Source organism: Natator depressus, chromosome 10, assembly GCF_965152275.1.
Source record: "Natator depressus isolate rNatDep1 chromosome 10, rNatDep2.hap1, whole genome shotgun sequence".
NCBI classification, from domain to species: domain Eukaryota; kingdom Metazoa; phylum Chordata; order Testudines; family Cheloniidae; genus Natator; species Natator depressus.
Window position 1 is genome coordinate 12,611,406 of NC_134243.1, and position 24,253 is coordinate 12,635,658.

Sequence of the window (24,253 nt, forward strand, 5' to 3'; positions counted from 1 at the left end):
ACGCCTACACAAAACTTGAAATCCAACCCACGTTTGTTAACGATGTAGTCGCTCACACTCTTGAACACTTCAGGACTAGTTGTTTTTGTTGGTAGTGAAGCAGAAAACAAAAACTCTTCCTTCAAATCACCCTCATGTTCAAAGCGCACATACACCATCAGAATTGCCGTATTAGCAACGTCTGTACATTCATCAAGCTGCAAAGAAAAGTACTTTGCTAATTTAATCTAGCCTATGAGCTGATCTTCCAGATCGTCAGCCAGATCGTGAATTCGTCGAGCTATAGTGTCATTTGAAAGTGGCACCTGAGCCACTTTCTTTGCCACCGGCTCGCCCAGCATTTCCATGCAAACATCTTTAATACCGCCTATCACTAGTGTCTCATCAATTGTGTATGGCTTTTTAGCCTTAGCAATGCAAAGCGCTACTTTATAAGAAGCTCGCAAAGCACAAGTATTTGTGTGTGACACTTCAAAGATCTGTTTCTGATGGCCTTCTAAATCAACATGCTTTCTTTCGAAGAACTCTTTCGGCTTTGAACTAATTTCATTATGTTTTGTATTTAAATGCCTCTTGAGCTTTGACGGCTTCATTGCGTCGTGAACCACAAATAATGCACTGCGGTTTTGGCAGTCCACCATCATTTGTGGCTACAAAACCAAACTGAATGTATGAGGCGTCTATTTCCGAATAAAGCTAGTATGAATTCTTTTTGTTGACAATACTTCGGTTTCATTTACATTGGCGTCATCTGATTCAGAATTACTTGCGTGTTCAGCAACCGGATGTCTCTGCTTGATAAATATGTCAATTGGGCCTCGCTTTGCCATCTATAAATTAGGCATAAAAATAATTAATATAAATTCCATTACCACAGGTATATACTTAGTTTGTGATATTAGGATGAAATCCAAATAAATGCCGTGGGAATGCTTTTATTGAGAAATATGTGCTGGAGAACATTGATTAATAGGGTAAGTAATGTTAGGATAAGATAATATAAATGTTAAAATTAAATTGCAAACAGGATAATAATTGGAAAGTTAAGATGGTTTGAACATATGGAAAGAATGAATAATGAACATCAAAAATAAGATTTACCTGTCTGAAAGATATGGAGTGAGAAAGTGAGGAATTTCGAGAACTTCCTGGCAGAAACACGTAGGTTTGATTCTAGAAGAGGGGAAGGCTATAAGTAAGAACAATGAGTGTGTATGAAACGATATATGGATATGGAGGAAGCGAGGATGTTATGCTCATACGAAACACATGGGATCTTTTCGGGGGCAAAGGCAAATACGCCGCATTTATTGAAAATACAACAGTTAGCATATGCTTTTCAGTCACACACACACACACACACACACACACACACACACACACACACACACACACACACACACACACACACACACACACACACACACACACACACACACACACACACACACACACACACACTCCTGCCAGTTGTTGTTTATAGTTACCAGTCTGTTGTAGCTTGAGAGAATCTAACGGCCAGTTAGATTGAGCACGAGTGAGGAGCTGGGCTCTGTCAATTGCGATCCGATGCTCCGAGGCTTTGCAGGACTGAACCCAGAGTTCCCTGGCAAAACACCCCAGCTTTATAGTTGTAAAGTCCCATTTGAGTCCATGCATTTTGCAATGTCATCCTGCAATCATTAGTCCTTAAGTGGTGTTAATCTTGGGGTTTTCTGCTGTTATCATTTGATGGTTATTGTCGGGCTTCCCATCATTATCTCCTATTTGTTGTCTCGCCTTCAGGGGTGCCTGTCTCACCTCTGAGGTCGTCAATGCTGCAAACATGTTTAGCATCCGATACAGTGGATGTTTTCTGATTGTCTCCTGGTCTTTCCAAGTCTCACTTTTTCTTTCAGAGTAGCAGCCGTGTTAGTCTGCATCCGCAAAAAGAAAAGGAATACTTGTGTCACCTTAGAGACTAACAAATTTATTTGAGCATAAGCTTTCGTGAGCTACAGCTCACTTCATCGGATGCATGCAGTGGAAAATACAGTAGGGGGATTTTATATACACAGAGAACATGAAACAATGGGTGTTACCATACACACTGTAATGAGAGTGATCAGGTAAGGTGAGCTATTACCAGCAGGAGAGGGAAAAAAAACCTTTTGTAATGATAATCAAGGTGGGCCATTTCTAGCAGTTGACAAGAACATGTGAGGAACACTAGGGGGGAAAAATAAACATGGGGAAATAGTTTTACTTTGTGTAATGACACATCCACTCCCAGTCTTTATTCAAGCCTAATTTAATGGTATCCAGTAAATTCCCCCCCCCCCCCCCCCCGGTGTAGACAGTGCTAGGTCGATGGAGGAATTCTTCCATTGACCTAGCGACAGCGATGGGAGAAGCCCTCTAGTCACTGGAGTGTCCGCACTGAAGCGCTGCTGTAGTGATTTAGGTGTAGACGTAGCCTTAGGAAGGAGGCTGTGAGAGAAACTGACATGGAAACAGCAGCAGGTTTGATGGTAAACTCTGAGGCAGGCACAGCTTGGGCTGGCTCTGTCCCTCTCCTCTCTCTTTTAAAGCCTCTTAGAGCTGTGGTATGACGGGCTACAGCCAGGGTGGTAGGGAAAGTAGGGTGCAAATTCTCTGCCCCTCAACTTTTCCTCTAGTCCTATAGCATACCTAGCACGTCTAGTTCTGCCCCAGCTCTGCTCATCCATCTCAGTCCTGTCCTGCAGCACCCCCCATCTCTCTCTCTCTCTCCTTCCTCTGCTCCTTTTCTCCCCTCTTCCCCACCCATATCTCCTAGCTCTGTCCTTTCCAGTCTGCCATGGCCTCCTTCCTGCTGTATCCCCCCTCCACCCCCACAACTGTCTTACCCTCTGTTCCCTTTCCCCCCATTCCTGCTCCCTCTGTTCAGTGTTTCTAAAGCCTCCCCGATTAGCAGGACTCCCTGTTGCCCAGCTCAGCTTTCAGCCTGTCCCCTTTCAAAGAAAGGCAAATTCCTTCTCCAGGAGACCAGGTATCGCTCCTTCATTGTTGCAGCAATGGCGGGGTTACACATCCTCCTGCAAACAGCAGGCCGTGGCAGCGAAGGCTTCCCATGACAGTGATGATTTCTCTCCCGAGAAAACTAACCGTAGTTTTTATTCGATCGTTCACTCCCACTGCAGCTTCAGAGTGAGACGTTAGTGCCCACAATAGGATCCAAACGAAATCAAGGGCTAATCATTCAGGCATTGCCCTGGACAGTGTTAGTTCAGACTGTGCTGGTGGCTGGCCATTCGTACAAGCTTGTGCCCCAGTTACTGCCCTCCAGCCGGTTCCAAGGCCCAGTGAGTGGAGTGTGATCCCTCAAGCTATAAAGATTTACTGGCTTCAAAGCAGAGCTTTCTCTGCAGCTTCCCCGCGCTTTCAGCTGACTGAAAGTACCCGTGCGGAGTTAGGGTGTCGCAATATGGTGTGTGCTCAGCACTTACATCCATTGCAGTGTGGTTGGAGCCATGGTGGTCCCACGACATGAGAGGAGACCAGCTGGGTGAGGTTATATCTTTTGTTGGTGGAAGAGACCAAAGCTCAAAAGCTTGTCTCTTCCACCCACTTGTGTCTATGTCGTTCAGGGCCACCACTTTGGGAGGAGGTTACTTTCTGCTCTTTGGTGTTCTCTTTGCTTTGCCTTCCGAGCTCTGCGCTTCTGCATTCAGGGTGTGTTTCTGCTAGAGCTGGGATCCCCTCCTGCCTGAAGAAGGCACGTGTCCTAGTAGAGAGGAGGCTCGTGAAGGGGAACAAGGAGCTAAATTGCAATCAGTCCAGTGGCCTGACCTAGCGGCTGCAGAGAATATAGTATGTATTCCCTGCATCGAAGCTCTGTTACAGCTCAGGAGGATAATCTCTCCTCCCTTCTTCAGGCTGCACTGGCTTCTGGGCTTTGCCCATGGAAGGGAAGAAGAAATTGTCCATTGTTCTGATTTTATCAGTGAAATCTCGAAGTTCTCCACCTCCGAGCCATGGGAATTGGCAACAATCCAGTAGGTCACCTGGCCCCTCCTCCTCCTGCTGCTGCAAGATCCTTTGTTACAGAACATGCCCAAGTTCATTCTCTAACTGCTTGGAAACATCCCAGATGAGGAAGCTCCCACTGCTTCCCTTGGGAGACTATTCTGTGGGCTAATTAGGCCAGGAATGGTATCCAACCTTCACTCCCCTCCCCAATCCTGTATGTGGTACAACATTAAAATCGCCCCATGGCCAGAAGTGGGTTGTTTAGACCTACTGGGAGGCTGATAGCACAACCATATGCCTATGGTGTCCAGGAAAACAGATGTTGCTCTGAATACAGTGGGAGTTGTGGGGGAGCCAAGTGGGGTGAACAACGGGGGAATGGGCCAAGAGATGGGGAGGGGGAGATCTCTGTAATCGAGAGCTCTTGCATAACAACCTGGCTTGTGTCTACACCTCAGGCCACCACACGCATTTCCTCTAGTTGGATGGGGTGGATCAGTTGTTCCCTGGCTGTTTAGCACCTAGCACGTTTGAAGCCTGCAGCTGTGCTCAGAGTGGGCATGTGACCAGCTTCCTTTGGTCAGCTGAGGGCTGTCATTCATTCCTTGGCAACTGAGCTGAAGTGGGGGGAGGAGGAAAGTGCTCTAAGCAGGCACTATCTTGTACTGCTCTTAGGTGGCCTGGAGTTAGCAGGACAGAGAGAGGCCATCCGTCTGTCAGCAGTGGGGTGTCCATGCTAGGGAGGGGAGGCATCAATTTGGTAAATGGAAGTAATTGAATTAGTTGCTCTCAGCTATGTGCCACTTGGGATGCGGTTACAGTTCAAACTCCGACCCAGCGAGAGGGCACTCTCCGAGCTCCAGGGATGTGACCCAACCACTTTCAAAGGCTGGCAGGAAGGGACCCTGAAGGGAGATGGGGTGGTGTGGCAGTTCGGAAAGGGAAAGCTACAAGAGACAGACAAACCCTTTTGCCTCCCCGTGACTAGGGGACTTTCTGGGGAAGGGCTCTCAAGCTGCTTGCTGGCTCTGAGCCCCGTGTTCAGTTCTGGAGGGAATCACTAGCCCAGCGGAGCCAGCTGAGAGAAGTAAGCCTGAGTCACTGCAGAGCCTCATCTTTCACTGACAACAGCCCTCGCCATAAAAGGGAGCGGTAATTCTTTGTATGATGATCAATCAAACCTGAACTGCTGGCCCCCGGACCCAGCCCTCTCTAGAATTCTGGGAGCCCCAGAAGTCCGGGTAGCTATGGCATGTCATCGTAGCAGTGTGAAGATTGATACCAGACAGCCTGCAAGGCTCTCGTGTGCTCCCTAAGGTGCTGGCACATTTAAACTTGGAGACCTCAAGAATTTAAGCAGTACTACCCAAATAGTGCAAAGACCAAGTTCCTCAGGCTCAAGACACTGTGTTCCTGCTGTAGCCATCCCAGCATTTTGAGGCACGTTTCCACAGGCTTTGTTTTCTTGGTCACATTCCCATTCCTTTGTCTCCAGATGTGTCTGCCCTATAGACTTGGGCTGCATCTAGCTCTTAGGCCCTTGCCAGCCTAAACCACGTTCTCTGTTGCTTGCTGCTTTTTGGTCTCCCATCTCTAGTCACAAACACCTCGGGGGCTGTAGCTGCACCCACGCCCTGGCCTCTAACTGCTCCCAGGCCTTTGCCTCTGTAATCCAGTGGCCTCTGTTCTCAGATTCTGCTTCCTCTAGCCAACCATGCTCTCAGTCCTCTATTCATACTCCTGAGTTTCTTCTCCCCCTGCTCCAATGAGCTCTGGTCTCCGCTGTCTCTTGTCTTCATTTCTAGTCACTAACAGTTTGTTCTTGCTGGAAACACTGTCATTAGTTACTTTTTAAATTCTTCCTGCAAATCCACAAGAGCAAAATTAATACTGTAGCTGTTGGAGAAGCTATGCAAAATCCAGCTGGAAATAAACAGTAGGAGAAATGCCCAGTAATCTTAGGCCTGGGGTAATTCTGGAAGGCAGAATATCCTGGCTTTGTGGGATTTCATTCCCTTGCTCCGTGTTCCCAACAGAGAAATTTAGAGTAATCTGTGCAAATGGAGAGACAGCGATGGAGACAGGAGAGCTGCAGGAGAATCTGTTCTCGACTGGAAAGCTTGGGGCTCTCCCTCCATAGTGAACATGATACCATGTAAAGTGGAGGTAGCTTCAGATGTCTCATTTGGCTCAGCTGAAATCTTGGTGGCAGTTCTTCCTGTCTCCTGTTTAGAGAGAGAGCTCTGTGAACTCCTCTTGCAGGTGAGACAGCTTTTCTGGGTCACTGCTAGGGAGCCATTAGTGGGAATATTTACTTGGAAATTCAATCCCGGCTCACGCTCCCCTCTAATTGATTGAAGAGTTTCTTTGAAGTGAAGAAGTTAATTTAGTGTCTGAATAGGGGAGGGGAAAGGAGGGCCTTGGAAAAGAGGCTTCAGGTAAGAAGTTTCTTTATTTCACACCTGCTGGAGACAAGTGGGTGATCAGAGACTGTCTGCAGTTTGCCTCCTACATGGACACACCTGGGAAAGTCCAGACTAGCTCTCGGTTTCACTGGACTCGACTGGGTCAGCAGAGACCCCTCCCCGACCACCACAGTAATTTAATTGGAACCTCACATTTAGTTTTTTGGGGGGAAAGAGAGCAGGGTGAGGACCAGTCTCCACTTTGTTCCTGGACATACCTGGATTAACAGAGACAGCTCAAATCCTCCAGTACACCTGAACTCACCTGTCCAAGACTTAGCCAGCTCTGCAGATCTCTGAATCACTCTGTGCAGGTAAGATGGGGAGGATTTCGGTGGGGAAAAGGTGCTCTGAGAGTGGGGGTGAGGTGGGGGGGGCATTCCTAGTGTTCTGCCCATTGAAATTCATCTTCCTCTACAGCTTCTGTGACTTCGGACTCCTCTGGAGCACAGTCTGGTGCAAATTGTGTCAAGATTGCCATGTTCCTAATGGCTGTTCCCTCCTTTTGGGGCTGACATAGCCTCTCAAAAAGGGGGTGTTCAGTGCAGTGCTAAGGGAAGAGGGGATCCTGTTGGTTCTGGAGTGGGACTTTACTCTCCTCAGCATGGTAAATGTTCAGGAATATCAATGTACACTTAATGCTGAGGAGTGAAGGGGTGAAATTTGTTTTGGGGAGGGGCATTTCCTTTCCCCTGCCTGTGCAGATGAACTCATTTGTCTTTCTCTTCCCCCCCTCTTTCTCTTCCCCTCCCCCCCAAATTACCAAAATTGCACTGGTAATTTATCCTCTCCAAATTTCATGTCAGTGGGGTTTGCTGGAGGGTGGAGTTTGGGCTCCTTTGTGGTCACAGTGTAAACTATTGAGTGAAACTATTTGGAGTCATCTAGCCCGCTGTAGGTGCTATGTAAGTAACAAAACAAAAATTTGGCATGGTTTTCTTTAGGGATGGGCAAGGTGGTTTGGAGAGAGAACCGGCCTGTCTGTCTCTCCCTGCTAGAAACCTTGAATTGACCCCAGAAGTGCTCTGAGGCTGAAGAGATCTCTCTTCACCTTTAATATTCCACATGTACTGGCTTTGGCTGGGCCCTGAATATTGCAGTATTGGGAGTCTATTCTCATGTTGCCTCCGAGCCGACAAACAAGCAGGGTGTAGTGCAGCCATGATTCTCTGGCAGCCATGAGCTGAACAGGATTATGCTCCCTCCACAGGAGTTTCAGGTGAGCGAGGTCTGGATCATTGTGGCTGCATGTGACCATCAGCCTTTGAAGTCTGGTTGTCCCAACTTCAAGAGCCAGCTATGGCTTCCCCAGCAGAGCCAGCCAGCTCACCAGGACATCAGTATGAGCCATATGCTGCAATGTCAATCCTTCATTCGAGTTTTGGGTGCAGTAATCCTGCTCAACCCTCTGGCCTTGTTGAAGGTGGCTGGTGCGCTCCCTTGAGGGAGTGGGAAACCAGAGAGCAGGCTCTGCAGTCTCCTTCAGGAGTAAGAAACCCTGTGGTCTTCAGGCTTCTAAGCCAGCTCTCCCCATAATCCAAACCCCCCCAACAAAAGAGAACCCCTCCTGCTTCAGAGCATGACCCACCTCTAGCTGATGGAGGTCAGGGAGATACGTTTCCCATGGGCAAGTCATTCCAGAGTATCTTTGTTTGGGGCTTCTCACTCCTTTCTCTGCAGCATCTGGCTACTGGAACAATGTCTCCCTGGTTAATCTGGACTGCAGCATAACTGGAGTCAGGTCTCCTCAATGGGCAAGGCTCTTTCACATTCCCCTTCCCCTCCGGTGGATGAGTGGGATTCTCACGGGCCAGAAGAGTAGGAATCCTCCACCTGTCTCCTTTCCACCCAGGTGCAGCAGCTCTGCTCGTGTCCCTAGTTGGAGGATGTTCGGCTCAGAATACATGGTGTCCTCGCTCCCGGCTGCATCTCGCTTCTACGGCCCTGCTTTCTCAGCCCAGCTCGCATCCGCTCCTGTCTGCAGCCTCTTCCTTCCAGCTCCCCTTTTCAGCTACCAGCTCTTCCAGCCCTGCAGCCCTCCGGAGCCCTGCAAACAAGCACTGCTGCTGGCAAGCCAAGATGCAGGTTTGGGGGAGCTGGGGGACTTCTCAGGTAAGCTAGACGAAGGGACCCCAGGGGACGGGTAAATTCCCCAGTTTCCAGCAGGATGCACAGTCCTTGCTTTGAGCCCCTGGAAGGTCCCGAGATACCGGAATTTAAAATCGTTGTGATGTGATTGTGTAGGAGAAGAGTTCAGTGTAGAGACTTCTAAAATGTGTTGGTTTGTTTTTATCCCCTCCCTCTAGATCAGAGGTGGGAAAACTATGGCCTGCGGGCCACATCCGGCCCGCAGGACTCTCCTGCCCGGCCCCCGAGCTCCTGGCCCCGGAGGCTCGCCCCCGGCCCCTCCCTTGCTGTTCGCCCTCCCCCGCAGCCTCAGCTCACTGCGCCGCCGGCGCTATGCTCTGAGCGGCAGCACAGCTGCAGAGCCGTGGCCTGAGCCGGTGCTCGGTGCTGCGTGGTGGCGTGGCTGGCTCCAGCCGGGTGGTGCGGCTGCCTGCCCCGGTGCTCCAGGCAGCACGGTAAGGGGGCAGGAAGCAGGGGGTGAATAGAGGGCAGGGGAGTTCGGGGCAGTGGTCAGGGGGCATGGCTAGGGGTTGGGGCGGTCAGAGGGCAGGGAACAAGGGGGTTGAATGGGGGCAGGGGTCCCGGGGAGGCAGTCAGGAAGGAGAGGGGGGGTTGGATGGGGTGGCGGGGGGCAGTCAGGGGCAGGGGTTCTGGGGGAGGTCAGGGAGAAGGGGTGGTTGGATGGGGCAGGGGTCCCGGGGGGGGGGTGGTCAGGAATGAGAGGAGGGGTTGGATGTGGTGGCGGGGGCTCCCGGGGGGCCGTCAAGGGACAGGGAATGGGGTCAGATGGGGGCAGGAGCCAGGCCACGCCTGGCTGTTTGCGGAGGCACAGCCTCCCCTAACCGGCCCTCCATACAATTTCGGAAACCCGATGTGGCCCTCAGGCCAAAAAGTTTGCCCGCCCCTGCTCTAGACCTTACCTAGATGGACCCCGGGTACTGTGGCAAGTGGAAGGATACAAAAAATAGTGCTAATAAACCCCATCCTGCCTTAAAAGATTTCTCCACTCTGCATCGTATGTGGGGTGAAGATGTCACTGGCCCCAGGAACCGGCTGTGCTCACTGGTGGTGTTAGGTGCCCATCTGCCCCCGGGCCAGCCCTTCTGCCCAGCCCCAGAGCACACGCTGCCATGCCCAGGCTTTACAAGTGGGGTTATTTCCTTAACAGAGGTTAGCGAACAACCAGAAAACAGCCTTTTAACTCATTCCTTAGCCTCAGGCTTCAGGCTGTCTTGCTCCTGGCAGTTTCCCAGTCTGAGTTTTGCTGGAGCAACAGCCCCAGGGCTGCTTCCATGAGCCCCTGACCCCTCGCTCTGGGGACCCACCACAGAAGTTAGCTCCACTCTGGTGTGGCTTTCCTTCCCCAAGGCGCAGCCTGTCTCAGTCCAGCTGCCACAAGCAGCCCGTGATAGGCCCAGGTGTAGCTTAGCCTCTTTAATTGGCTGGATTGGGTGCATCTGTTCTGGTCCAGGGGAGCTGGGCTCCGTGTATCCATGGGAACCAGCTATCCTGTAACACCCTCCCAAGCGCAAGCAGGCCATCTCTTTGTTCCGTGTTCGTGCAGCCCCTAGCACGGTGGGGTCTTGGTCCCTGGCTGGGGTTCCAGGGCACTACCGCTAAACCGATGAGAACCTCAGGGCCACCCATCCCATCCTAAATACGTTCGAGATCGTGAAGCGCTCAGACACTATGTGAAATAGCCCAGACAAAATCAGCTGAATGAAATCTAGACACTGAGGAGTGGAAGGCTTTTTAGACTTACAATAAATTGAACAGCAAGTCTCTTGAGGGGTCTCCTCTCCTCACGTGGCTGATTGAAAGGTCTCTGTCTCGATGATGAGAGACAAAGGCCCTGGTAAGGGGATAAGCTGTGCCGGGGAGAGCCCGGGGCTAATTCTTCATCAGGGGCTGGTGGTGAAGAGGGATGGACAGTGCCCAGTGGAGAGGCTAGGGCTAGGGCTAGCATGGTGCCCAGTGAAGTGTACTGCCCACGCTTTGTGCCCCTAAGCTGGTCTGGTGAGTGGTACTAGCTCATTTGGAGTCGCTGTGGCTTTTCTGCAGAGGAAGCTCGCCCGCAGAAGCAGAGACGAGCTCGAGCCAATTACAGCAGCTGGCAGCTGGAGGAGCTGGAATCAGCCTTTGAGACCACGCGCTACCCTGACGTCTTCATGAGGGAGGCCCTAGCCCTCCGGCTAGACCTGATAGAGGCCAGGGTGCAGGTACCGGACGCTCATGGGGTACTGCACTCCAGGCTAGTGTTTGGCAATAGCATCTTGCCCTTGTCTGCAGAGCTTACAATGAACTCCTCTCCCTGACCTCCAGGCCGGGAGGGCAGCTCATTGAACCCAGCCTCTCAGGTTGCTGGGCAGGGGGCTAGGACTTTGCTGCAGGAGGCTCTGTCACCTCCTGTTTGCTCTGATCTTCGCTGTGCTTATTCCCAGCCCTGTCGATGTTCCAGCCCCATTGGCACTGGTGCCCGAGGAACCCACCTCGGGCCAGGGAAGGTAAGAGGTAGGAGGGAACCTTTTAGATGTTGGGCTCAGTTCTGCCTGCCTGTTGGCTCTGGTAGTAGAAACTCTGCAGCCACAGGTCATGGGGGAGAGCTAGACTAAGGATCAGTCTCCTCTCAGGGTTGGGAAATGGTTGAAGTGGGGATGTTGCCCAGCTGCATGGTGGGGAAAGTGTGGGTTTGTGGGATCTACCCAGCATGGCCCCTGCTCTCTCTCCTGTGTTTCCCCTCTCTTCACCTTGGCTTTGACAGCTGCCCTGATCTGAGCTGGGCCACTGTTTACCATGTCTCTGGAGAACAAGGGTGGTGGATCCCTCCCATTTCTGGAGGGTCTGGGGTGGGGAAATGAGGCTTGACACCCATTGTCAGGCTCAGAGTAAGAGAGCTGCTCATGTCCCCCGGTTTCTCTGCAGCCCCAGCTCGTGAGGGAGGGAGTGGTGCACAGGGAGCCCGTGTGAAAGTGTCCAGTTCCTTGGTGGAGGGGGTAAAGGGTATTAGGATTCTCCTTCTAGAACTGGCTGACAGCTCGGGAATCTGCTGTGAGCATTACGCGCGCGCGAGAGGGACACTTCTGCAATGAGATTTTTCCCCGTTATGTGACATGACCTGAAATTTCTGTTTTTGGTTTAAAACCTTCACTTGTATAACCATCTCTGTCTGGATTCCTGGAGCTACAGCTCCCCCAGAGGAACCTGGGGAGACAGATGCAGGATGGATGCTTTATAAACCCCATGCTTTCCAGTTTGCCAGCAGCACGTGAGAGTGCAGGCAGGCAAAAAGATGGTTAGTTAATGCCTCTTTTCCTTTGGGTTTCCCTAGGTTTGGTTCCAGAACCGCAGGGCGAAGCTGAGGAGACAACTGAAACTGCAGGGACGAGCTCTGGACCGAGCCCTCACTAGGGACTTGTCTGCCTCAGGACACAAGAAGCCCCAAGCCCCCCAGGAAATCGAAGGTTCAAGTAAGAGCTCTAGAGTTGGAACACTGGAAGGAGACTCAGATCACTGGCCAAGCACTGGCCCCAAAGGGCAGCCTCCTCCTGGACCTCCCCTGTGCAGGGGAGCTGAGGCCACCGGGGGGGCCACAGCCAAAGGAAATTTGCTCCTGCAGCACCCCCAGCTTGTGGGTCAAAGCACAAGAGTATGAGGCTGTAATTGACCCCACTGCAGCTCAGGAGCGGCATGACTCAGAACCAGACCCAGCAGAGCTCTGGACATACACGGATAGTGCCTGAAACTGATCCTGACATCAGTCCCCCTTCCCGTACCTCTCCAACCTCTGGGCCTTGGACCTTTGCTCCCAAACAAAGACTGTATCCATTTCTTCAGGGGGCTATAGTCACCATGAATGGAGCAGGGAGCATCAGAGGCATTATAGGGGCTTCCCAAGCCCACTGAGGGCTGTTGTCCATCTCTGATCCGTCCATCTCTGATCACCCTTGGTGCCTCCCTGTTTGGTAGCTGTTGCCTGAACTCCTTTCTCTCTGATTGGCATCTGCATTACACTTCCCAGCACCTGCACTCAACTGGGACAACAGCATGTGCAGAGACTTTGGGTCTCAGATACCCTGGTTAAAATCTTTCTATATTTGACCAGGGACAGACCCATCCCCTTCTCCAGGCTTATTTCTCAGGATCCCTTCACTAGAACACATGCATTAGCGCATCGTTAGCAGGGGGATGTCACCTCTCTACTCTGGGTTGTCTTCTTCAAATTAAGCTATTTTTGTCATAGGCTCTGATCCAATGAGCCTGTGTTTGGCAGGGTTGCCAATTTTGATTGGATGTATTCTTGGAGGTTTCATCACATGACATAATCTTTAATTAAAGATTAATTCCTGGAGAGTCCAGGGCAATCCTGGATGGTTGGCACGCTGTTGGATGCTTAGCTGGGGCCTTGGAGCCCTTAGGCAGTAGAACGGGAGAAGTATGAAGCAGGCAGACTCCTGCTCTTCACACTGTTGCATGGCTCTTGGGACCATGTGGCGTTCTCACCTGCTGTCCAGAGCCAGGTAGGGTGACCAGATATCCTGATATTGTCAGGCCTGTCCCATTATTAGGAGCTTTGTCTTATATATGCAACTATCCCTCCCCCTGGAAAAAGTGTCCCGATTTTTCACACTTGCTATCTGGTCACCCTAGAGCTAGGGTCCCTTTCCATTGTTCAACTCGGTGCCTTGTGGCTTCCTGGCTATTCGCTCCCCTCTATACCTCCCACGACCACTAGAGGGCATTGAGGTTTTGCCAGGTGTTACAGCTCCTTAGAAGGTGCCTGAGCTGTGTGCGCTGGGGGAGACCAGCGGCTGGACGTTTGTTTCTAGTCAAATGCTGTGAGGTGCTGATGTGCGGGAGATTCCAGAGGAGTGTCGTGAGGTGGGGGGTTGGTATTAACCAGAGCTAGCTGCTTGACAGAAGCATAGTATCTGTCCTTCCAGTCATCCCACTGTCTGCAAAGGGCTGCGGGGAGTATCTGAAGCAGCTTCTGAGGATGAGGAAGGGAAACAAAAGTCTGACTTCTCTGCAGTCTGGCTGAGCCAATGTCATTGGTCCTAGCATAGGGCTAGTGGGCGGGGGGAAAGGTGAGCCCCTTTGTTCCCATCAATTCTTTCCCATCAGTCTGGTCAAAATGCTTCACCGACAGAGGAGACAGACTGTACTCTGAGGGCCAATTCTGCACTGGCTGTGGGGACCAGTGACCGTTCCACCCCCTAGAAGCTCATGATCCTGTGATGAATGGAAAGGGGCATGAGAAGTAAAGTAAGATGAAAAGAGATGAAAGAGGAAGCACAATACATTGCTCAACCAGACTCAATGAGCTGGCACTCTTCCCTGTTCATGGTCTCTACCACCAGCTTTCTGGTGTCAGATGTGGAGCAGAAGTATTGGATTATTAGAGATGCTGCTGCCTTTAAAGTGATTTGCTTTTTCTTCCTGTTGGATGACGATCAAATACGTCCTAGAAAATAAACTGGTTCATAGAACTGTTCTAGAGTCACATGGTGTATTGTGGAAACTCCCTCTCTGTCCCCCACTGATCAGAGAGCAAAGACACTAGGCCAGGAATATGAGTCAGACGTGGGTTAAGACTCATGTGTTCCTGACTCAAGTTGCCCAGCGCGCAGAAGTGAAGAAATGCGTTTCCAAAGGCGGAGTTGGTGGGAGAAAGGAAAGTTTTGAGCTGAGCAATGACAACAGAGCAGCCAGTAACGCCACTTGCAGGATACACATGCTGATTTCACACATGCTGTATGAGTGGCATTCAGTGCCCAAGAGCCAGGTGGCTGAATGGTAACAGAGCTCATTACCTGTGCACATGTAAATGCCCGTGTGCCCATGTATAGGGGAGTGTCTGTCAGCATGCATGTACTCGTATGTTTGCAGGCCGGCACACACATGTAAGCATATGAGCAAGCGTCTCCATTCAGGGCCTCCTTTCAGGGGAATCTGTGTGCTGGGGAAAAGATTCACGCCAGATTTTACTGCTATTATGGCCCTGCCTGTATGAATCTCTTCCCAGCCCAGTGCTTAGATTCCCAGTCCAAAGGCTGCTCTCCGACAATCGGCAGGGCAGGGGCTGTCTCTTGGTTGTGTGTTTGTACAGTGCCTAGCACAGAGGGGTCCTGGTGGGGCACTATCTCCATACAGCTAATAAATAATAGGAACCACTGCTTCAGCTTCAGTCCTTTTGTTGACATCTCATCTTACTTCCCCCATCTCTTCCTGCCCTCTGATTCCCAGTGCTGCTATGTGGCTGTTCTGATGCATTTGCTTCTTCACACTCACGCCAGCTACGTTTGCTGCTGTACAAATGCAGGGGCGATCCCATCGACTCCATTGTTTCAGGACCGACCCCGACCGTTTGAATGGTGTTTCCATCTGATTAGTTGTCCATTGGCCAAATATTCAAATTCTGACCTCCCTTTGTGCCCAGGCAGTCACTTGCATGTGTGAGGGCAAAGGCAGGCAAATCCCACCTGTGCATACTCATCCGGCACGGAAGGGGTTTTACAAATGGAAATTCTGCTGCTTGTGTGTGTGTGTGTGTGTGTGTGTGTGACAGCTAATACACAACCAAAACGTTCATGTTGGTGATGACGTACAAAAGTAGAGACCGGACTGAGGCTCCTTTGAAAGCTGCGCTCTGAGTCATTCTCTTTCCCATACTAGCTTGTTCCATAGAAAGCTCTGTAGGCACAGGAGAAGGGTATACAGTACCCGGGGTGTGTGGAGATGTTACATTTTGTAGTGTTGCCAACTCTCATGATTTTATTGCAAATTTCATGATATTTGCTATTTTTCCTAAAGCTCCAGCTCCTACGGTCATGGGATTACAGGAGAAGTGTTGCCAGCTCCTGCGATTTGATTGCAAGTCATATGATACTTGCTTTTCTTAAAGTCCCATCTCCTGGAGTCATGTTATTACATGAGATTCTCAGCTTTTATTTTTTAAAAAAAATTAAATCTCTAGCCTGTGGAGAAAAACTTGAAAACACAACCCCTAAAGGCTCAAACACCAAGAGATAAGCACAACAAACCTCAACATTATTTATTTATTTAAAAATTCTCTCTTTTGGGGATGGGGGGGAGCTTGACTCTTAGTTTTTTAACCCTTGGGGTTGGCAATACTGATATTGTGTGTTTTGTAGAGTATACGTGTTGTGTGCTGTGTCATTCTCAGCACTGTGTATGTTGGGGTGACTTGTGTACGTGGGTGTTTGCTGTTTGTGCGTCTTTCTTAGCATGTGTATCTGGCAAGGGGTGTCTCTTGTGCTCACTCTCTGAGGTGTATATTTGGGGTGTGTCTCTTACTGGAAGTGGACTTTAGCCTAGGAGTGGCAGCTTAAGGGACTACTTTCCAGAGGTACCAAAACTTGTTGATACACACTGGGGGCTGCAGAGAATGAGCTGTAGGGGAACCGCGGATGGGGAATGACTAACTCAGGAGCTGTGTCTGTGTCTTCGTGATTCAGAGCGCAGCTGTCTCTGAAGCATACTTCTGAGAGGGGAACTAGGACAAAGGTGACTTTCCCTTTGCCTGATCACAGTGCTATCAGTGATACAGGCTACAGATGCCATGTGACGAAGTGGAAAGTAAAGGCTGCTCTCCTTTGTACCCTCCACGTAAATTACACCTGGTACTGGTAATAGCCAGGAAACTGGGATTTCATGTTTAAAGGTACCAACATTTTCATTCTAATGCTAACGAAGAAAAAAAAAGACCTTTTTCTGTGTGCGCAGAAAGGGGATGAGAGAGCCCCTCTTTCACTTCCTATATGCCCCATTTATATAGAGAGAGAACTACTCCCACGGGTCTGTTCACTGCCTGCCATAGCCTAGTGTGGTGATATCTAAGCTCAAGGCAGCTTGGCTGGCACAGAGAATGACATCTATTCACTGTTGGCTACCATTGTAAATACTTTTGCCAGCACTGGGCCCATGAACCATCCTGAGTCCGCCCCCCTCTATACGTTTTCAACCTGCGTCACCTGACAGCAATGTTTTCCTAGGATGACGCCTTTTGAAAGTCAAAACATGAAGATGGATTTTGGGGTAGGGGAGGGGTTAACTTGATCCTAAAGCTGCTAAGTCCAAAGGTTTCATTTTCTCCATTTTAAATAAAAATGACCTCTTTATAAGAACTCCCTTCTGCCTCTTCACAGTAGCTGCTCTCGTCTCCCCTTATTCCTCGCCTTGTTCATGTGAACAGCGTCTCTAATGGAAAAAGAGATTGGACAAAAGAACCTCTGGACCCCCCAGCAACAATTAAGAATTTCATTAAAATACAATAGGCCAGTTATTGCTGGCTCATTATTAAGTTATAATAATTGCTAATTGTCTTATTAGCATCTGACAATTATGCAAATAATGAAAAACATTTCATAAAAGTAATAAAATTGCCCTTTTTTTACATCAATAGTTTTAACATCTAAAGCAATCATGATTTTGCTCTCCAGGGTTTATTGGAAATGCCTTTAAAGGGGAGATAAACCTCTAACGATGCCATCCGCAGAACAGGGCTGAGATTGGGTAGGGCACACAGAGGTCTGGTCTACACTACAGACCTTTATCGGTATAACTACATCGCTCAGGGGTGTGAAAAATCCACCCCCTGAGTGACATCGTTATACTGACTGACCCCCCGCGTAGGCAGCTCTGTCGGCAGAGACGCTCTCGGGGTGGTGGATTAACTATGCTGATGGGGAAAGCGCTCTCCCGTCGGCTTAGAGTGTCGTCTTTAAGTGCTACAGCTGCATCCGTACAGCCGTGCCGATGCAGCATTTTAAGTGTAGACGTGTCCTGAGCTATGTGAATTTCCGCTCTCAGTGCAAGGACTCTTTGCCTTCCACTTCCAAAGGAACTGTCTGGTTCATGGCACGTGTTGGTAAAATGTCATTTTTCCTTTTCTGAGACCAAGAGAAAGTATTCGGGCACTAGCCTAGGACCTGGGGCAATGGCATTCAGGCTACTGCTCCACCACAGGCTTTCTCCCATGTGACACTGGGCCTTCTCTAACTTGAGGTGAGCACTTAGTGAAGACCAGGAAGTTGGTAATTTCCACATGAGTTAGCTGGTTAATGTAAAGGCTGGGGGCCTGATTTTCAAAGGTATTTAGGTGCTTAGGTATCCAGGATTTTACCTTGGGTTATGAACATGCCTTTCTTTCATAGTGAAGACAAGGCCTGAGTAGGGTTTGCCAACTTTGTAATATTTAAAATCTGGACACTCCAGCAGAAGTGCCGGAACCTCTCCTTCCCGCCTGGGGTGACTAGGTGTCCCAATTTTATAGGGATGGCCCCAATATTCTGGGCTTTGTCTTATATAGGTGCCTATTACCCCCTCCCTATCCCGTGTCCTGATTTTTCACACTTGCTGTCTGGTCGCCCTATTCTCACCCCTGCCCTGAGGCCCTGCCCCCATTCGCTCCTCTTTTCCCCTGCTCCAATTGCTTTTACTCTTCCCCTTTCTCCCCCACCTCTGCCCATGTCAGGAGGGACTTGCCTGCGAAGCCAGGGCTGGGAGCTGCACCTGCCCGACGCAGGTAGAAGGTGGCCCTGGCTGAGTAGGGGCTGGCGTGGGTGATGACTTGATGCCTCCCTGCCCGCAGTAACTGGACTTTGGGTGTCTGGTCAGTCAATCTAATCGGACCCCGTCAGGTCCCCTTTTGACCAGACTCCTGACTACCCTAGGCCTGAGGCTCAGATCCTTAGGTGTATAGCTCCCACTGAGGTGCCCTAGATACCACTGAGGATCTAGGCCTAAGTGTATCTGTGCCTCTGTTCTCCATCTGTACAATGGAGATAATAGCATTTCCCCACCTCACCAGGGGGTCCTGAGGATAAATACCTTACAGGGTGCTCAGAGATAATGCGGCCAGATAAGTTGATAGATGTCCCTTGCGCTTTTCCCTGCCAGGAAAGACAGGACTTCCCTAGAAATTTCTGGATTGTAGTTTAGAGCTAGAGTTGATACAAGGTACTGGATCTGATCTCTTGCTAATTGGGTGTGGTGGGGGTTTATCCATCTATTAAATGCAATAGACTGAAAGAGGTCAATAGAAAAAGGCTTTTCGAGTGGACCTCAACTCCAGGGCTTTCTGTTATACTTGTCTTTCTAAACGATAGACTCTAGCTTGACAGAGTTATGGGCTGGATGCAGGAACCACTTGGTGACATCTTATGACCTGGCAGGAGGTCAGACTGGAGGATTGTAACAGGCCCTTCTGGCCTTAAACAAGCATGAATCTATGATTAATCATCATTTCATTGTGATTCTGTGGTCTGGCTATTTTTGGCTTGGATTTGCTGATGTTTTGATTTGATGTATTTTTCATTAGTAACCTAGATGACGCCTGGATATTTAAATCTGAATAAAAATGTCAAAATCATGCTTGTTTGCAGTGGTGTTGTAGCCGTGTTGGTCCCAGGATAAGGGAGAAACAAGGTAGGGGAGGTGAAATCTTTTATTGAACCAAACTTATGTTGGAAGAGACAAGCTTTCGAGCTCCATGGAGCTGAAGAAGGCCTGAAGAAGAGCTCTATGGATCTCGAAAGCTTCTCTCTTTCACCAACAGGAGCTGGTCCAATAAAAGATATTACCTCACCCACCTTGTCTCTCTAAAATCATGCTTGGCACTGGACAGGACTCAAGATGATGGCAGTTCCTGCCTTGAAGAGTTGACAATCGAATACCAGTAAATGAAATTTAACTTGAATATCTCTGCACTTGGCTCATTTTCCTTCCCCGGTCTATTTCCACAACGCAGAGTTCCCATTATTGCCACAGCTCCATTCGCCTTCCAGCTGGAAAAGCAAAAGGGATAATTCATTCTAAAGCTGGTGTCAATGCCGCTAGATGAATGCATCAGGGGCACGCGGTATTTGTAAAGAGGTGAGTTTTCCCAGTTCTTCTAGAGGTTGCCAGTCCGCTCTTCCCGGCACCTGTGCTGCTGGCACAGTGTTAGGTTTAGAAATAATTCGTTTCATACTTTGGCTTCCAACTTGGAGGTTTGTAGAGAAAAGAACGTGGGGAGAAAATGGCTAAAGCTGGTATTGTGCCAGTTACATGATGGTCTCTTAAGCAGCCACAGACTGGAGACCAGGAAATCCTGATGTCTACCGTTGGCTCTGCTGCTGACGTGCTGGGAGAGAGACAAGGAGGGTGAGGTCATATCTTTTATTTGACCAACTTCTGTTGGTGAGACAGACAAGCTTTTGAGCCGTACAGAGCTCTTCTGGGAAAGGTACAGCTACCGTCACAGCTAAATGCAGGGTGAAACAGATTGTTTAGCATAAGTAGTTAGCACATTATCTAAGGGACCATTCAAGAGCAAGTGGCCTGCTAATTCCTCTGCAGTCACAGGACAAAAGAGGGGTTGGTGGATTATAGATTGTTCTAATAAGCCATAACCGGAAATGCTGTGTCCATTAACTTGTGCCTCAGGCTATGTCTACACTGCCATTTATGTCCGTATAACTTACATCGCTCAGGGGTGTGAATAAGCCACCCTCCTGAGCGACATAAGTTACACTGACCTAAGCGCTGGTTTGGACAGCACTACGTCTGCAGGAGGGCTTCTCCTGCGGGGATAGCTGCTGCTGCTTGGTGGGGGCAGATTAATTAATTGGCCGCTGTAAGCTCTCTAGTGTAGCCATAGTTCGTTTTCCAGTATGTAAAGCAAGGATAACACCCATTTACCCACATGGCCTGGGCTTGTGAGGGTTAATTTGTTAATGTCTGTAGCATGGCTTGAAGAGGGAAAGTGCTATCTAATCACTGACAAACATCAGCTCAGTTCACCAGCCTTTACTCTCTGCTTCACTAATAACAGGTGAAAAAATCAAAGGATGGCAGTGGCAAACCAGTTTGAAGGAAAGAGTAAAACTGGGAGTGGCATGTTCCCATGGTGATCCATGATAAGGAGAGGGTACCGCACCCAACCTAACATGTTCTGGTTTGAAAACCCAATTTTCATTTTCGGTTTCAGCAATACGCAGAGGTAAGATCTCTGAATCCTCACGTAACTGGAGTGTTCTTTCTGTTTGACGGTGCAGAGATCACTGTGTATTTCAGTCTGATCCATCGGAGAGGGACGCTAATACCTTTTGGTCTGGGCTTGTCACCTTTTAAAATAAATGGTCAAACTTGTTGCATTGAGTCATGACTCAGCATAATCCTGTGGCAGCCCCACCATAAATTTCTGGGCCCTTTTAATGTCCTGCTTACCTCATTTGCAGGACACCTGATACTTTAGGACTCTCCTATCCCAGAGAATTGGAATGGGTGACTGTCTCGTCCCTGACCTCACTGCAACAGTTGAAGTCTCTTGACGCCATGGGAAGAGGCAATGGTATTAGAGGAGTGGAGACAGGCTCATTCACCATGAGGGGCAGAGGGAGCTCTGGGGGTGTGAGGATCAGAGACCCACCCCCACATGTGAAATTCTTTTGTTTGTTTATTTTGACGGGAAATCACTTTATGCACTGGGATAACGGCGTCACTTGCTTCTGATGCTCAAGATTCCTTACTCCAAGGTTGGGGGATGAATTTCCTCTTGAGAAGCATCCCCAATGCACCCAGCGTAGGGATTTGCAGGTTGACACAAGTGCATCCTCTGGGTGTATCTTATTTCACTTTCAGCTTCCTTCAATGTGAAGTCATGTTTGAACTTGAATTTTATATTTTTCTCCAGGTACTTCACAGGTAAAACCGCAAACTGGCCTCAATCATGAGTGATTGGTTTGAAAGTATTTTGAAGTGGCGTGCGGAGCTATGAAATTGTTTTTTTTTTTTTCTGACCCGGGCCTTTTAAATATCTGAGGAATCAGCCTGGCCGCCTTTTGGTAAGGCGCAGATGATTTATTATGTTACAGAGGAGACACACACACTCTCTTCTCTCATGGATACTTCCTTCCTGTTTTGATTCCTTAATCTAAAATAAGTCATTAATTTTGAAAGCATAAGAAAAACATGCCCCTGCTAGTCTTGAGAGAAATAACAGCTATATATATAAGCCAACTGAGAGAAGACAAAGTCTTGTTAAATGCCAAGTAATTTTGCAACATGGGTAGGATAAGATTTTCCTGTCCTTGAGATAACTTCCTCTTACCCATGTCAGCAAATTGTAATTTTCACCCTGGTCCAAAGGTCTTGAGATATATCGAGATATCAGTATTGCTAACCCAGAATGTTCAAAAATAAAGAATCAGGACCCTCCCAAAATCATAGCCTTGTGGTTTTGTGCCTTTAGGATGCACTCAGGTCACACTTCCAAGGTTTCGTCCACAACAAAGAGGACTAGAAACGTACGTTGTATAATGAAAGCTGAGGTTCTCAGGTAATCACAGGATTCCAGAGCTAGGGCTTTTACAAAAGCACCAAATATTGCAAGACGAATTATAAAATCAGGAGAGTAGGCAGCCCTGGGATAAAGTGTATGGAAACTGGGATGAGTTTAAGGAGTGACAGCAGACTGCCTGGAACTGATGTCCGTAGCAGTCGTGGACATTCAGGGTATGCTGGGCACATGGTCGCCAGATCGTGCTGTTATTTAGGACTAAGAAGATAATGAGTTAAAACTGAAGCATTTTTGGTCAATAGTGACAGCAGATATATAGCTTTGTACTGTGGCTGGCTACTGCGGCTGCACTAGCCAGCAATGTTTCCAAGTCCTCCAAACTGTTTATGGGCATGTGTTAGGAAAGACTCTCGGCAGGTGTTTGTTGTGCTTTTGTGGAATGAACTCCATTGCATTGGAGAAGTCAGGCACCCCTGGACTTTCATAGCAGGGACAAACAACATTTACAAAGGTCCGGCATCAAATCCAGGAAAATGGAACTTAGACCAAAAGAGCACATGGAGACAAATGAGACCCACAGCAAAGTACTTGTTGCTTGTACACAATATTATTGAATCATTAGTAATAACATGGTATGAGCTTACTATCTCTCATATGTCATTACTATCACCTTTACCATGTAATAGGAACCCAATGCCTATTGTGTACCAGTGAGTGTCTCCAACCTGAATTTTGCTCAGTCCACACTGCCTAGAACCAACTACCAAGGGAAGTGGTGGATTTTCCATCTCTTGATGGGTAACTGGGTGAGATTTAAGGGTCTGTGTGATAGAGGAGGTTAGACTAGGTGATGTCCACACTGAAGTTAAAGACCTGCAGCTGACCTGCGTATGCTGACTTGGGCTGCAGGGCTATATAATTGTTGGGTAGATGTTTGGGCTCCACTGGCCCTGGGGTTGCAGGGCTAAATTCATTTTCACATTCCCAATGCTGCAATAGCTGGGCAGCAAACACCGCAGGGGAACGCTCACCTCCACAAAACCCTGTTTTCACTGAATTAAAAAAAAGAAATCCTACAAGTGAATTTTTTACATCTGTCGCCTCCCTCCTCCTCGGTACGGAAGAACCTGCACTTCCCAAACTCCCTGAAGGGGACTGAGTATGATGCCCTAATGTCCACAGTAATGAGACCATTGCCTTTTGCAGGTTTGCAAGAAAATGGAGGTTAAGAATTGGTTTGGATAATCTAGATCTAACTGGGCCAGAATTCTCTGCCATGGAAGTTTCTGTTAACATTTGCCCAGAAACCGCACCTTTGTTTGCCACACACCCTTCCAATGGGGTGAAACAATTCTGGTTTTATGCTGCATTTCTTCTGACTGACCTCATCAAGGGTTGATTCATTTCTAGCGTAACCTGAGCAGAAACAGATGTTTACCTTCTGCTCCTTTGCCGAAGCCACGCAGCACTAGAAAGCTGGCTCAGAGGGTGCAATATTTCCTATCAGCCCCAACGGTCTATTGATTGTTTTAGTTGTAGAGCAACATATGCTCAGGCCTTATTACAAGGGATTCCTATAAATGGCACACAGGATTAATAATGAATTTATAACACAACTTTGTTTTAGTATAAAATGATCTATAAACGTGGAATAAATGTTTTATAATGTTTTTGTAGCCTGTTATAAATGATAAATGGGAGACTATAGATGCCACATCAAATATTGATACTGCATTGTGTGCATCTTTGTGCTGTTACTGTTCAGGAAGCCATTAATAATAAAGCGAATGGAGATGTAAAAGTTGCTGACATGCCCAGCAAGCCGTTTATAATGAAATGTATAATCCTTCCCATAAAGTAAATACGTTGGCTGGTGATTGTTGATGAAATGGAAACACACTGTGAATTATTTGGAAGGTATTTATATATTAATGTATATTATCCATATCATGTCATAGAAATGCCATTAATATATTATATTGGCTGTATTAATTCTTCATACCTAATTTATAGGCAGCTCTTAGATGAAAGCATTATTTGTCAACTATACAAATATGTTTCTTGTGAGTTCCTTGCTTTTCCAGCTGTTTCTTTTAAGTTGATAATGTTAATTGATGCTAACAATCACCATCCCTTCCTCCTACCTCCCCCTGGTGTAACGCACTGGGGCAGAGGCTCAGCTGAAGGAGTGCCCTTCTGTGTCTGACCAAGGCCCAGATTCACAAAGGGGGATTTAGGTATTGCAATGCCAAGTAGTATTGTGCCTAACTTTTACGCATGTAGAAAATCATAGGAACACCATAGTGCTCCACAAAACCTGAATTAGGAGCCTAGGCATCTCTACACTGCAATAGGAGAGATAGGTGCCTAA

The 24,253-nt window shown here is 48.5% G+C and overlaps 1 protein-coding gene across 1 annotated transcript; it reads left to right on the plus strand.

Moving 5' to 3' along the window:
• The first annotated feature begins 6,420 nt into the window (after nucleotides 1-6,420).
• On the plus strand, nucleotides 6,421-12,465 carry LOC141994372 (uncharacterized). The gene is made up of 4 exons (XM_074964581.1): nucleotides 6,421-6,769; nucleotides 8,308-8,567; nucleotides 10,644-10,801; nucleotides 11,911-12,465. The coding sequence occupies exons 2-4, from the start codon at nucleotides 8,342-8,344 to the stop codon at nucleotides 12,232-12,234; spliced, it is 708 nt and encodes a 235-aa protein (XP_074820682.1). The 5' UTR covers nucleotides 6,421-6,769; nucleotides 8,308-8,341; the 3' UTR covers nucleotides 12,235-12,465.
• The last annotated feature ends 11,788 nt before the right edge of the window (nucleotides 12,466-24,253 follow it).